Below are 15180 nucleotides of genomic sequence, written 5' to 3'. Positions count from 1 at the left end.
TTTCATAAAAAATGTGTATTTCTTCCACTTTTTTTAGCTATATATACTATTGGTTATATTTATAGACTACTTTTTTGTACCTCCTCCTTAAAGATAAGACAAATCATTGAAATCCATTTAAAGAATCAAAAAAAAAAAAACACATACGTTACCATTCAAAAAAAAATAATATTTTACTTCAAACTATATTCAATAGGTTGTGTGCTCCACAAATTTCAAAGTTTCCGAAGTTTAGGAAGAAATACTACATAATATTACTATGTATGTAAGCCCATGAATATTGAATATAGGCTACTTTTAAAATTTAAGAAAATTAACATAGTGATTTTTCTAATCTAAGAAATCATTTTATTTCTTTTTTAACACATAAATATTATGTACAGAAATGGATATATAATATATAACTATCTTACAATATGGATGTAGGTTATATTGAGGAACATGGCTTCTGAATGAATGAAAAATAAATAACTAATTCATTAATTAATTAATCCAACATGGATATTTTAATAGACTTCTTCAACTGTAGGACCCATATTCTCTCTTTTAGGGATTCCTCCAGGAGTTGAACATCCACTGGTTCTCTGACTGCTACTGTTTGAGGAGGATTCATATAGTTTTTTCATGATGGGATTACTAAGAGCCTCAATTTCTTTTTGTTTGTATTGATATTCATCCTTTTCTGCAGTTTGATTAGTATCCAACCATTTGATAGTCTCTTCACACTTGGCCTTGACTGTCTCTATATCTTCTTGTGATAGCTTTCCCTTAAACTCATCCTTTTCCACTGTTGACTTCAAGTTGAAGCAATAAGACTCTAAAGAATTTTTAGCTTCAATCCTTTCTTTCTGCTTCTCGTCCTCAGCCTTGTACTCTTCAGCGTCATAAATCATTTTGTCAATCTCTTCCTTGGAAAGTCTTCCTTTATCATTTCGAATAGTTATTTTCTCTTCTTTCCCAGATGACTTATCCAGGGCACTCACATTCAATATCCCATTAGCATCAACATCAAAAGTCACTTCAATTTGAGGAGTACCCCTAGGTGCTGGAGGAATCCCAGTGAGATCGAATTTTCCCAAGTTGTGATTATTCTGGGTCATTGGCCTTTCTCCTTCAAAGACTTGAATTGTAACTGCAGGTTGATTATCAGAGTATATAGTAAAAACTTTTATGACATAATGATATTGTACAAACACGAACTGAAGTTGATAATTTATTTTTGAAGGACATATTCATCAGTTTAAATAATTAGTATAATAACATTTTGAGCATTTGCGTTAAAACCCCCTTTAATTTGTATACATTTAGTCAAGCTATCATTTTTCCTCAATAACAAACTTTCGGGTATTACAAGGTTATTCCTATTCACCTTCGGGATATCAAATATTATCTGAAAATGGAAGAGTTGCTTAACATATCACGTGATGTTTATATAAATTTACGACTACGACAAATTTTACAGTTTTATTATTCATTGTATAAAGTTCATATGAGTTCACTAAGTGGAATTTATCATTATAAATGTATCTTTACCACATCTTTTGCGTGGTTTGAGCTTGGACTCCTCCAGATAGTATAAGAAATCATTGGTCCTACTTAACGTAGTTCCAGCATCACATTAAGTATTTTATCTATTTTAATGCATTAAACCTTAGCTATAACTTACCTACAGCTATTTAGCTAAATAATTAAACGCCTTGATTTTTAGCTATTTTCTAATGAGAGGTTTAGCGAAAGAAATAATATTCGCGTATGAGTTTTTGTGTTTGTTTGTGTTTGGGTTTTTATCGTCCGATTTTCTTTCTTTTTTTCTCAGCTATGCAGCTTCCTTATTTTATGTCTGTTTTTGTCATTTCTTCTCCTTGGGTTTAATAATAGTTATTAGATTTGACAGTAGAAAAGTGAATTACGAGAGGATCCAAGCTATTCATCATTCTTTTTGGACTATGAAGACTCTAATAGAGTTTTTTTCGGGTCGTTCCAACGTGCAACGATTATATCCACGTTGTTACGAAGATGTGCTAGATGTGCGTAGTTCAAAATGAATTGACAATTGTCTATTATTCATTAGAATATTTATAATATGTGGTTGTCCTCATTTTTGATGATTATTGTTAAGCTTGACACGTAATTTCAGATTCTGCAGCAGGCAACAGACAATGGAACCCCTGTTAAAGTGACTGGTGGAACATTCCCTACCCGACACCATACAACGGATATTGTGATAGATCTACGATATATGAACAAACTCATTGGTTTGGACGTGACAACCTCCACGTATGTCTTCTCAAGAACCTCTTTTCTTCTTATTTTTAATCTTTCTTGATTGCCTTTATATTGCTTTCCAGTGTTATTGTGGAGAGTGGCATCATCTTATCGGATCTGGAAAGTATATTGGAGAGTGTGGCTCTTAGTATCGATTCCTTTGGACGAATTCCTAATTTAACGGTCGTTGATGCCATATCCGTTGGAGCTTTTGGAGGAAATGCGTCCTTACTCTCAAGTATTGCGTCTATTGAAGTCATTCTTTCTAATGGTAAGATCATGTCTTGGAACTGGGAGCGGAACCCAGTCGAAATGAAAACGGTCTGCTGTGGACTTGGTATGGCTGGTGTTATTATATCTGCGACTTTTAAATGCATTCCTATACAGAAGTAAGTGAAGGACTTTTTACTTTACTCAAAACAACAGATGTACATACTAATATTTTCAGATTTACCGAAGTGTCTTATTTGTGTTCAATTAGAGATGTGATGGAACAATGGAGTATGCAATTTAAATCTTCATTTTGTCAACAATTGACTTGGTTCCCTTTTTCTGAGCTTATGGTTATGACACATCTCAATCCTTCTGATCCATATTCAAATGTAATTTTTTGAAAAATAATAATTATCTATGTATTTTTAACAACAAGTCTATTATAGGAATCCTCACAGCCTTGGCTCAATTTTGTTTTAGAAAAGGCATTCGATTACTTTTCTTGGTTTATTCGACAAATTGGAATTTTTGCGTCACAGTATGATGCTCCTGTATTTAACTCTGTACTTAGCCGTATACAGTTTATTGCACAATGGTCCATTGCCAAAAATCGCTCAGATTATTCTCATTCGCCCATTCGATTTTGGTCTCCAAATGAGTCGTGCCAATGGACAGCATGGTTAATTCCGCAAGGTAATTTATATAGTTGTTTATTATTGAATATACGTTACATAAATTGTTTATAGACAAACTTCCACATGTTTTGTATAACATTTCGGCTTGGGCAAACTCTCATCCAAATAGTGATACTATCTGCGGCATATCACCCCTGTTCATTCAATCCCTAAAAGTTGATAAAAATATGATTCAAAAGAAACCATATTTGGCTCCCTATTTAGACAGACCAGCAGTTACTGTTTGGTATGATTGGTTTATGTAAGTTAACTTATCGATCTTAAAACAACTCACATTACTGTCTTTTTTTTCTTTTTTCAGTCCCAAGATTGATCCTAATCCGATTGCAATTTCAGAATTTGAGGATATTTTCCATTCAGTTGGAGCTGTAAGAGCTTGGTATGGCGAACGACTTACTTCTCCATTAGTTCTTAATCATATTTTCAAAAAATATGAAAAATGGTGTTCCATTAAAAGTCGATTAGACTCTGAAAATATATTAAATAGTGCGTACATTCATGGAACAGTTTATAGCCCTTGCTTTAGAAAATCACTCAATGAGTGTAGCTCTATTTCGAGTTCTATGTTGTCATTATTTGCCATTTAGAAACAAAGGAAACTGAAAATACTCACTGGACGGAGAATATGGCACTTTCGCCTGCTGCAGAGTTATAAAATCATAATTACAAAAATGGCCAATTATCATACCTACTTTTAAACATTTCTGTGTTAATTTTCTTAAAAGAATCAAATGATAGATTTCATATAAAACGTTTATCTGTTTAGATGTTTCGTCATCAAATTTAAAATATTGTCAATATTAATTTATGTTTTAAATTTATTCATTTATTAATCAATTAATTAATATAAAAAGAAAATATCTTACTACAAAGATAATCATTATAGGAATTATAAAGAAAAAAGTCGATTTTGGAAAATGCTAAGATGAATTTTTAAGACTACTTTAGCTGTTTGCTTATTCTATTTGTAGGGGAGGCCGGAAATAGTTAAACACTCAAGTTTTACACAATTAACTCTGATAATTTGGATAATATTCCGTAGCTATACATAGCAAATATATACACAAAAATTATTCATTTCTACTAAAAGTCAATTAGAAGTAACTTATAATGGGTACTTTTTTGCAATTAATATTTGAATGATAAAGGTACAAAATAAACTTAACTCATACTTTCACAAGTACGAATTTCAAACTTTGACTACGTCTTTGAATAGCTACTATATTTTACCCTTACTATGACAATTTCCTCACTCTCCCACACACTTATGAGCATAGACAAAATAGTAGCTATTAACTAAGTCTATTGTATTAATGTCGGTTCTACGACTCTTTGCCGAAAAAAAATAATTAAACTTTTCATCGTTTCAAATTGGTGTAGCATAAATGAAAACCACAGTTACATAGTATTGCAGCATCAATCATCATCAAATATATTTATTATTTAAAGTTGTTTGAAGGAATAAAATGCGTCAATTTCTTGATTTAATCATTCCAATGACTTACTGTGTCTTGCTTGAGAAGATGCCCAATTCGTAGTTCACATTTTGCAAGACTAAGGAGTGTGTTTTGGGTACAAATATTGATGGAACTACATATATTTCATTTAGTTTGCTTCTTTTTATTAGACCATGGCATGTAAAACGGCAGTATTTGTTATCCGATATGTCTTTTCAAAATATAACGAGCCCACATTTGAATTATAGTAGGTGTTTAACCATTTCTAAATAAATATTTAATCCATGGCTCCAAAGATTTCGAAATGTCGTTTCCACTCCTGCAGGCAACTTACGACACCGCATTAGTCAGAGTGGGGACAAAGTTCATTTACTGCAAGTCCACTTAAAATATCAAGTCATATCCAAGTCCTTGGATATTTTCATCAAATCCTTCGATTTCATTCAAGCTCATTACAAGTCCATAACTATAATATGGGGTCCATAGTGTCAAGGCTTTTCTTGAGAAAACAATATTCTAGCTTTGGAGTACAACTCAAGTTTTAAGACCAATCAATGAAGTCTAAGTAAAGTCTCGAGTATTTGATTATGAGCTCGTCTTCAAAATATGGACTCAACTCAAAGCCGAGTCGCAAGCCCTGAGTCCAAAAGTTCCAACCTCTGTCAATAATTGACCATTATATCTGAAATTATATATGTATTATTATACTATTAATTATTTAATAGTAAATAAATCATAAATGTACAGTTAATTGAAAACTATTCTGTGACGTTCCAAGAAGTTACAAGTGATCAGGTCAAGAGAAGTCCGATACATCACTAATACTTACGTAATTAAGTTAAATTAATAATTACGTTTTTATGTTTGTTAAAAGATTGAATGTTTGGTCGTATAGTCGCTATTTATTGTATAGAGGGTTAAATTCTGGGAGAGTATATGGCTCGGGGGTTAAAGAACAGGAGGCAAGAGCCCTACAACCACTACTGTGTTGTGTTTATATAATCCATTCCATGAAATTTCATTCACCAAAAATGTTTTAGACCAATAATCTACTCACGATAATTACACTATTCTCTAATAATTATTTAATATCTGGTACGTTATTATACGCAGCGTTTCCAATTAATAACCACACAACCTTTGAAACTTTCCACTTTTGCTATAAATAATAATTATGAAAATCCAGTGTATAATGGGAATGTTATAAAAAAGAAACCGAAAATCAATATGGTAACCCTGACTATTTGAAGAAAAAGACTCAAGACGTTTCATTAGATCAGCTGTGACAAGAGAAGAAGGAGAAAAGGATATAATCATATATGTAAATTGTGTGTGTTTTTTAGATAGCACGTTAATTTGTAATTGGTAGCATAAAGAACGAATTTTATTTTCCTTAACATTGACATTATTATTTAATTCCTGAGTAGTGAACATCCTTTTGTAGATATATTCAATTATATTTAAAACCTGATTTCATGTTCGTGTGTGCTCATAAAGGAGGATTGGTTGCAGAGTTATAATTGTAAGCCCTTTTTGGACTTAGAGTAGAATTGGGGATTAAAATCGGAGTAATTCTAGCAAATGTTATATTTAATATTCTTTTTTTCCTTCCTCTCTTGTCACAGCTGATTGTAGCTGATCTAATGTAACGTCATGAGCATTATTATTTCTCTCCTCCAAAACATTCTTCAAATAGTTAGGGTTACCATGTTGATGTTTGGTTTCTTTTTTTTAACATGCCCATTTCACACCGGATTAACACCTTTGGATATAATCAAAGGAGCAGAGCGTCCGCGCAGAATTATACTCTATTTTGGAGGGGGGTTCCGCAGCGTATTTAATCAAATGACTTTTTTTTTAGAAAATATATACTTAAAAAATAAAATAATTATAAGAACCGTTTCTTTTATGATTTTTTTAGGGGGGCTAATTTTTATAATTGTTTTTAAATTTATAGATTTGAGGGGAATACAGCCCAGCCCTCTGCCGACGCGCCTGAAACAAGTAAATTTGCTAGAATTACTCCAAAGTCGATCCACCATTCTATTCTGAGTCCAAAATGACTTATAATTATAACTCCGCAAAAAATACTAAGGGTTACAAGAGAGTATATGGCTCGGGGGTTAAAGAACAGGAGGCAAGAGCCCTACAACCACTTCTGTGTTGTGTTTATATAATCCATTTCATGAAATTCTTTTATGAACACACACGAATGTTCAATCAGGTTTTGAATATAATTTCATGCTAAGATGTTCACAACTCTGGAATTAAATAATAATGACAACTCCTAAGCAAAATAATAGTTCTTCAGATTACCAATTCAAGAAAAAAAAAAGGGCCAGCTAAAAAATACACCGGAATTTTATCAATAAAAATGAACAAAGCAAGTACATTCCCGAAATAAAACGTAATTTCAACAAATAAAATACCAACTGAGTAAGCCAAGGTAATTTTATTATTGTTGTTGGACTCGATTCTAGACTCTACATAACGATTAATACTTACAAATTATTTATTTCCATTTGTCACCCTGAGTAGATGGGTGGGATGATTATCCCAGTTTTAGATTTTCTGGTTTTATGAATGTACTCAGATTTACCTTTTATACACATACATAATCTTTCTACCTTTTAGTACTGAATTGCTCTTATTTCGAGAATATATCCTATTTTAACATACTCCTTCACGACTACCTATTTATTCATAAATTGGAGACGATCTATTTTACCTTCCACATTAATACATAACAATTGACGTCGAGTATGGTGAAAACATAGTATGCCCTTAAGCTAGCTGATCTGCGTGATGTCTGTGTGGAGTTGGAGCTAGTGGAAGGACTGGAAGGAAAGAAGAAGACCGAAGTAGCCGGCATAGCTCAGGAGTACCTCATTGCCTATGGGAGTTATTCGAAGACACATGATTTTTCTAATATTGACCAAATTCGTATAAGGGAGTGATCCTCGTCGTCTGTGCGAAGTTTAAGTGTGAGTCAGCCCTGTCTTTTCATCTTGAGTGGGAGCCATCGTGGTCCTAGATGGGCGTCCTGGTTGGATGAATTTTGGATTAACACTTCATTGTTTGGGGAAGCGTTGGCATAAAAACAAGAAGACTGTACTGCTACATTGCGCTGGAAACAAAGTACAGCAATGATTCAAGACATTAAAACTTCCAAGAAGGGAGAGAAAGATGATTTTCAAACCCTCATCAGAGCCATGTCTGAGGCTTTTCCTCACGAGGAATCTGTACTCTCCGAAAGATATAGGCTATCGCAAATGAAGCAAGCCCAAGATGAACCTATAGATGACTTTGTTACACGACTCAGAGGCCAGGGAAAATTCGGAAAATTGAACTGTAAAACTTGCTCCTCATCTTTCGACGATGAAATTATTTTTGGGTTCCATTCTGAGATATATCTCCAATCCTAATTTGCGTCGAGCAGTCTCCAAGAAAGGTTTGGTCTTCATTCTGACGGTGATTCAATTAGCCAGATCTATGGAGACTTCGTCCCTCAATGCTAGTGAAATGGAGTGGAAAGACGGATGTCCTTCTATCAGAGTACAAGGGGCCAAAATTTTGTCATCAAAAAGACCTCCAAGAAGTGAATCTCCATGCCCAAGTATCATCTTCCTGAAAAGAAATGTTTATTTTGCCACCATAACCATGTATTGTTGAAAAATGAGTGCCCGGCATGTACCCGAAAATATTTGAAGTGTGGTGTAAGGGGACATTTTCCAGTGTACTGCAAATAATCGGTCAAGTCAACTTCCAGCATTACTTTTCATGTAGCTAACAGTCATGAAGATAGGCCTATACTTATTTTGTGGTTGATGGTAAAAAAATCAAGTTTCTCTTGGATTTGGGTACCAACGTCACCATACTTCTTATTAAATTTGTAAAATTGGATCGCTTAGAAGAGAGCCCTGGATCCTTAGGGGTGTTTGGAGGTGATAAAGTCAAAACCTTAGGCACATCCCAGCTGAAAGTACTTTCGACGGAAAATATACTGTTAGTAAGCGATTTGTGGAACCCATAGGCCAATACGCCAACCTATTCTTGAGTTTCGGGACTGTATTGATTTTAGTATGGTGAAGCTGCAGAACCATTCAAATTTGTGCCACCCTTTAGATTCATAGAAATCAAACCTGGAATCTTTAATGAAAAACGCATTTTTAGAAGTATTTTAAGATGACGAGATTGCGTAGATGAAGACAACTCTTCAGATATAATGTACTGCCCTATGGATTGGCATCTGCTCCAGCAACCCTGGAGAAGTTATTTCAAGGATTAAAGGTGTCAAGGTCTATATTAATAATGTATTGGTCTTCTTGAGGAGTAAGCAGGAGTATATTATAACTATAGTTGATAATATTCTAGAGAAAAACGAGTGCAAGGAGGAGGGGGGGAAAGACATATGGTATCATTGTTTAAAATACTCATGTGATTATCATCTGCCTGCTTTATTATGATTTTTGAGGGTATAACGAATGTATTTATTAGCAAAATGTTTAATGAAGATATACTACGTATAATTGACTTCGACGTTTTTTATCCGTTACAGTAGATTTGAAAACGTCACACTCCATGAAATTGTAATTCATTATGAACCTTATTCTCAGAATAATAGCTAATGAAACGACAAAGTAGAGTATTTGAAATATATTTGAAACTCAAAGTTTAAAAAAGAAGGCTTTAATTAAATATAATCTACATACTAAAAAATAAGCCATTAAACATTTAAGTTAAATATACATAATTAAACAATTAAAATCATATAACTATTAATAATAATAAATACAGAATATTGAAATAATAGATTGATCCAGATAATTTTTCTTGTTTTAACATCGGAATTCAGTTAAATATGTCATAACTTTAGGTTGCAATACACAAGCGAGACGTGGAGTTTAATCAAAAAGATAATCACCCCTCTTCTTCATGTGGAAGTTGCTATATACAATTGTGCACAGGATAGATATATCTCTACCGATGATATCTAACTAATTATTAATAATAAAGTAAATGTCAAAATCATAAAATTAGACAATAAATATATTAATAAAAAAATGTTAGAAATAAATTAATCGTAAAGATTTAGAGCAAAAGCTAATTATGTAGTAATGTCCGGCGATATTACTCCCTATTAAGAGCATCAAAAAAGATTTTCCCTCGTTATTTAGGTATGCTTATATAACAACATACTATTATCATGAAGGATAAACACAATTGTTAATTATAATGCAACACCCAATGTAACTACCCTCGTTGTTGTGACCATTTAAACAGCTGTTTTGTCTTTTATGAGTTTTCTGAACACAACTTCTTGGAGCCCATCAACCATAGCTAAGCCTTAAGTGATAAAAAAGCAATATTTATTGACTATGTAATATTGGAAAACCTAATTATCATACCCAAGTCTTAAAGCGAAGTAAGTAGTCTCAGACAAACTAGTTGCAAACCATCCAAAGCTACTACCCCCGTTGTTGTGACCATTTAAACAGTTGTTTTTGCCCTTTACTGAGTTGTGTATCATAATTCTTGATATGTTTAGCTAAAATAGAATCATATTTTATGGTTAGATTTTAAAAAAAATTGAATACTTACTGTGAGATAGTACAAAATTCAGAGTTCTATTTCGATATTCGTAAATACTTTTTACTGATAACTTGATCGTCATTTGGTGTGGATGACTCAAAACATTTTTATTTGTATTTCTATAAATTACATCAGTAACAACATCCTCCATTAATTTAATTATGGTTTCTCGGGAAGGGATATGTTTACCCTTGTATTTCTCCATAATTTTTTTGAACGTAGATGATTAGCAATGGATAAGGTTATATTACATGCAATAAGCATCGTTGTGAGATCAGAGTTAAAGTCTGACTTGATGTATTCATAGTTAAATTGATTTTATAGATGAATATCGATACTCTTATTATGAGATGAGGATAATGAGTGGCGTGTAATTCTAGACAGGGGACTAAAGGGACATTTATATCGACAAATCCGACAAACCATCTGTTTCTCATCGGGCAAGTATTTTCCAAATTCCTAGGCCTCCATTTTCAGAAATCCAGACAGATGGCGACGTTATTTTTTGCATTTTATTCAGTTCTCTATCGACTATCCCCATCTAATATTATTATATTAATATTGAATAATAAAGGCGGGAATGATAACGTTCATGATTGATAGAAGAAGATGTATATTATTTAATCAATGATGCCATAAGTATTTCTTCTCCTCGCACGCTTTTCTATTCTTACCAAAATTATCACCCTTAATTATAACTTTGTAGGAAGTATTTCGTCGGATTCATGATGGCTCAAGGTAAGGAAACGTATCATTGGAGTGGATGAACTCACTTATCTCGGATTCAGGATCTCCAAAGGAGGTTGCTCCTTGGATCCGGAAATGACCCGCCCTGTTCTCGATTTCCTATCCTCTACTTCGTGTAATGAAGTCTACCCCTTTCTGGGGATGGTGCAATATTATGGATTTTTCTTCCCTAATCTCTCCATGGTGGCATCCCCTCTATATGAATTTACAAAGAAGAAATATTAACTTATCTTGGTTGGAGAAGTGCCAGATTAGTTTTCAGAAAATTAAAAAAGCTTTAGCTAACGCTCCCGTTATCACTTATTAGGATCCTTCACGTCTGCTCACACATTCCACATGTGGGATTTGGGGGAGGGGGCTGTTTTCTCACAATTTATTGAGAAAGTGGATGGTCCGGTGCCTTTTGCTTCAAAGAAACTGACAGCGGCTGAAATCAACCACTCTCATTTTGATGAGGAAGGGGCAGGTACTGTGTACGGCCTGAAAAAGTTCGAACGGTATATGATGGTTGGTCATTTTAATATATGGACGGATCATAAACCGCTGGTATATATTTTTAACCCCGAAAAGGAGTTAACAGGAGTTTTGTCGGCAAGATTGTCTCGCTATGCTATGCTGCTTTCTGCGTTTGACTATTCAATAGAACATATGAAATGAACGCATAATCTTACGACTGATGCTCTTTCAAGACTTCCTGTTGACCACGTAATGCAGAAGAAGATCCCACAGATGCGTTGATGGTCCACTCCTTTTCTCAGTCAGAAACAGGGTAGTCGTCTATCCTCGGTAATGTACCTCAGGACAGGGAACTAATTAAAGCAATTGAAGCTGCTAGAACTGGAGATTGGAAATATTTGGCAGAGAAGGTGTTTACCCAGAAGAAAAATGAATTTTCATTGAAAAATTGCCTTCTTTTCTGGGGATTCAGGCTCGTGATTCTGCTCCTCCTTCAAAAGCCCTTCTTGGATGACCTTCATTTGACCCACCGAGCCATATTTAAGATGAAGGTAATAGCTTGAACGTTAGTTTGGTGGCCCAGAATTGACATAGACATAGAAAATTTTGTTCACACTTGCTCTACATGTCAGGAGAATAGCTCAAACCCAAAAAGGGAATACACACCTTCTTCCCCTGCCTCCGAATGGGAACGCATTCATTTAGATTACCTACCCTCCAAAGGAAAACACATCTGAGTATTAATTGACTCTCGATAAAAATGGATTGAAGCCGAAGTACTGAAGGACACGTCGACCATAGCAACATTGAGACAGATATTTCGCTGGTTTTCTCGCTTTGGATTTCCACGGGAACTCCACACTAGTAATGGTCCTCAATTTGTAAGAAAGGTACTCAAGACAAAGTTGTCTGAAGGGGGAGTGGGGTAACCTCAGTTTTTCACCTCGATATCGCCCTCAGTCAAATGGTTTGGCTGAGAGAGCCGTAGGTGTTGTCAAGAACCTGCTCCAATCATTCTCAATGGAGGAGCTACTATTTGGGTATAGGACAGCACCGTTGGAATGTGAAAAAACACCAGCAGAACTTTTACTTTCTCGTCCTTTAAGTACTGGCTTGCATAGATTGATTCTTAACTCCAAGAATCAGACATGTCTCTCACAAAAGAATTTTTTCCCTAATATGAAAGTCTGGTTCCGATGATACGGACGGGGGAAACCAAAGTGGGTTCCAAGAACTCTAGTTATACCATTAGGAGCAACTCTATGTATGGTATGTCAAATGTAAAGATAATGTGTAGAGAAGACACTTTAATCAACTCCGTCCTCGAAGGTTACTTGATTGGGGGCTTATGTCATGTATTTTATTTGTTTCGATGATTAGATTGGTAGGATGATTATCCCGGTTTTAGATTTTCTTGTTTTATGAATATACTTAGTTTTATCCTTTTATATACGTACGTAATCTTTCTACATTTTATCACTGAAATGTTCTTATCTCGAGAATATATCACTATTCTACATCTTTCAAAACACCCTATTTATTCATAAAGTGGCGGCAATCTATTTTAAGTTCCACCTTAATACATAAGAGTAAAACTAACATATTATCTCATTTCTTTTATATATATGCGGTAAAGAGGGAGATAAGATTTGATTGGTTCCCAAAACCTCTACCATTGATTACTTAATAAATAAATATGACCACTGTTTATCTTAGCATGAAACCTAATAGAAAAGTGATTTCCCAAGGCTCAAGAATTTTAGTCATTTTATATAATTTACCGGAGCCTCTCTAGCCTGTTAGCTTAGTTTTTGTAGACTGAAGAAATATTTTAGTCATAAATTATTATCATTATTTTTTCATTCTCGGGAAGATAAAATATAGATATTGAGTAGCTACGTGTGAGTGTGCTCATGAAAAATATTCTTCTATACCCTTATATCAAAAATTTGTCTGTTCGTTGACGCCTTATAATTCTGATCAATATCAGCTACTACCGCTAGTATATTTATATAGCACTCTATCTCGTGATGTTTGGCGGTAACTTATTTTTAAGTGTTATTACTTGATATAAGAACTAACAATGTAACAACGAGCATGAAAATAAAGTATATAATTGAAATAGACATGTGAAGTAATACACATGTTTTAAATAGACTACTAGATACTTATTCTTTTTTTATTTATTAAAGATCCCACATCAGTGATATACAGGCTGCAGTACATATCTTCCTTTACCATAATGCGTGGAAATCAGGCTGTAGAAGTAGTTACAGCGTGCACGTGGTTTCATTCGAGAGGCCATATTTTCACTTTAAATAAATTTTGATCATTTTTGGCCAAAGGACTTTTGTCCACTTTTTTTACCAAATTTAAAAACTCTTGGACTTTACCATGTTTTGAGGATAGGGAAGAAGGAGCAAGACGAATCTCATGGTCAGACAATTAATGCAGAAAAGATTGAGTAGAAAGGGATTATAAACGGGATAGTGCTTACTAGTTGTGCCAACGCTATCAAGAGATTTAGAACTGTCGTTTGAGTAAAACTACGACATGTAAAATAATTTTACTTACATTTAAATCTGGATTAAGGAAACTGCTATTTTTCAGACTAAAAGTTAAATAGGTATATCTTGATTTCCTTATATCCTAAGTATATAAAAAAGCACAATTTTTTGATGTTTTTTATAAATAAATAATTTTTAAACTCCCCATTTTGAGACAGCAAGTGTTTGATTAGATCCTGTTTTTGACAGATCATCGAGGATTTTTGGCATACCTTTCAGGGAGTATGTTTTTCAGCACTTGTGATATGTATCCACACTGATTGAAAAGCAAAATAAATTAAATTTAAAAATAAAAATACTGAACTAAAATGTTGGCGCCAGCTCACGATTTGAATTCATAAGAGGTAATTCCAATAAAGAGAAGAAAAAGTTGACTTCATGCGGTTTTCTACCTTTTTTTCTTCTTCTATGCGAAGTATCTGTGTAGTAAAGAATTGCTATCTAAGAGACTATATCCATATTTTTAGTATATCCGAATTTCGTATGTCTGGATTTGACTGTATAACAATCTAAAGTTAATTACGATGAATAATTTTTAAGATATGAACTTTATCTAAAATTTACTTCCATTTTTCCTAATCTAGCCAAAGAATTCTAGTACTCCTTGTCTAGTCCCAATAGAATAATAGAGCTATTTATGGTGAATGTTTAAAGTTTACACATTAGATATAAAGATAGAGGCAAAAGGTATTTTTTTTTTTTTTTTTTTTTTTTGTTGCTGTTTTTTTTTTTTTTTTGCTCCCTTTTATTTATTATTATTATTCGGCTTAAAAATATCGAAGTTGAATAAGGACCTTTTCAGTACAACCTCACTGTTCTTTTCCGTGCCGTAGTGTCAAATACTTGAGATATAAAATAAAGCAAATTCTGTTGCCCATATCTAAGTAGAAAATAAGTCATTTTTGAATGTAGATACTTAATCTAAGAAATAAAAGTACAATCGAGCGTCCTTGAGTGTCATATTAAAAAAGAGTAGTATTTGTATCGATTTTTATAAAAGCGATACATAAAAATGAATGAAATCTCGCAGGCGTCAATGTCAACTCATATTTTAAAGAAAATGAAATATACATAAATAAATGTAATTTCAGATGAGGCATTGCAACGAGCTGAAATACTATATGCCTCATCATGTTATAATAGTTTCTTTCTCAAGCTGTTATTATCATCCTTTTATTCATGGAGAGG

The 15180-nt window shown here is 33.5% G+C and overlaps 2 protein-coding genes and 1 long non-coding RNA gene across 3 annotated transcripts; 1 reads left to right on the top strand and 2 right to left on the bottom strand.

Moving 5' to 3' along the window:
- Positions 1-331: 331 nt before the first annotated feature.
- Positions 332-1196, bottom strand: LOC121127477 (heat shock cognate 71 kDa protein-like). The gene has a single exon (XM_040722854.2). It carries the CDS (start codon positions 1098-1100, stop codon positions 507-509), a length of 594 nt encoding a protein of 197 aa, XP_040578788.1. The 5' UTR covers positions 1101-1196; the 3' UTR covers positions 332-506.
- A 557-nt stretch (positions 1197-1753) lies between these two features.
- Positions 1754-4011, top strand: LOC121127476 (L-gulonolactone oxidase). The gene is made up of 7 exons (XM_040722853.2): positions 1754-2027; positions 2138-2277; positions 2349-2654; positions 2714-2867; positions 2925-3171; positions 3225-3414; positions 3475-4011. Exons 1-7 carry the CDS (start codon positions 1947-1949, stop codon positions 3758-3760), a joined length of 1404 nt encoding a protein of 467 aa, XP_040578787.1. The 5' UTR covers positions 1754-1946; the 3' UTR covers positions 3761-4011.
- Positions 4012-9271: 5260 nt separating this feature from the next.
- Positions 9272-10368, bottom strand: LOC139906976 (uncharacterized). Its single transcript, XR_011783259.1, has 3 exons — positions 10232-10368; positions 10039-10178; positions 9272-9976 (listed from the first exon to the last, which is right to left on the bottom strand). It is a non-coding gene; the product is annotated as an uncharacterized lncRNA (long non-coding RNA).
- Between the last annotated feature and the right edge of the window lie 4812 nt (positions 10369-15180).

Source organism: Lepeophtheirus salmonis, chromosome 13 (assembly GCF_016086655.4).
Source record: "Lepeophtheirus salmonis chromosome 13, UVic_Lsal_1.4, whole genome shotgun sequence".
Taxonomy (NCBI): Eukaryota; Metazoa; Arthropoda; class Copepoda; order Siphonostomatoida; family Caligidae; genus Lepeophtheirus; species Lepeophtheirus salmonis.
This window is presented reverse-complemented; position numbering and strand designations above follow the sequence as displayed.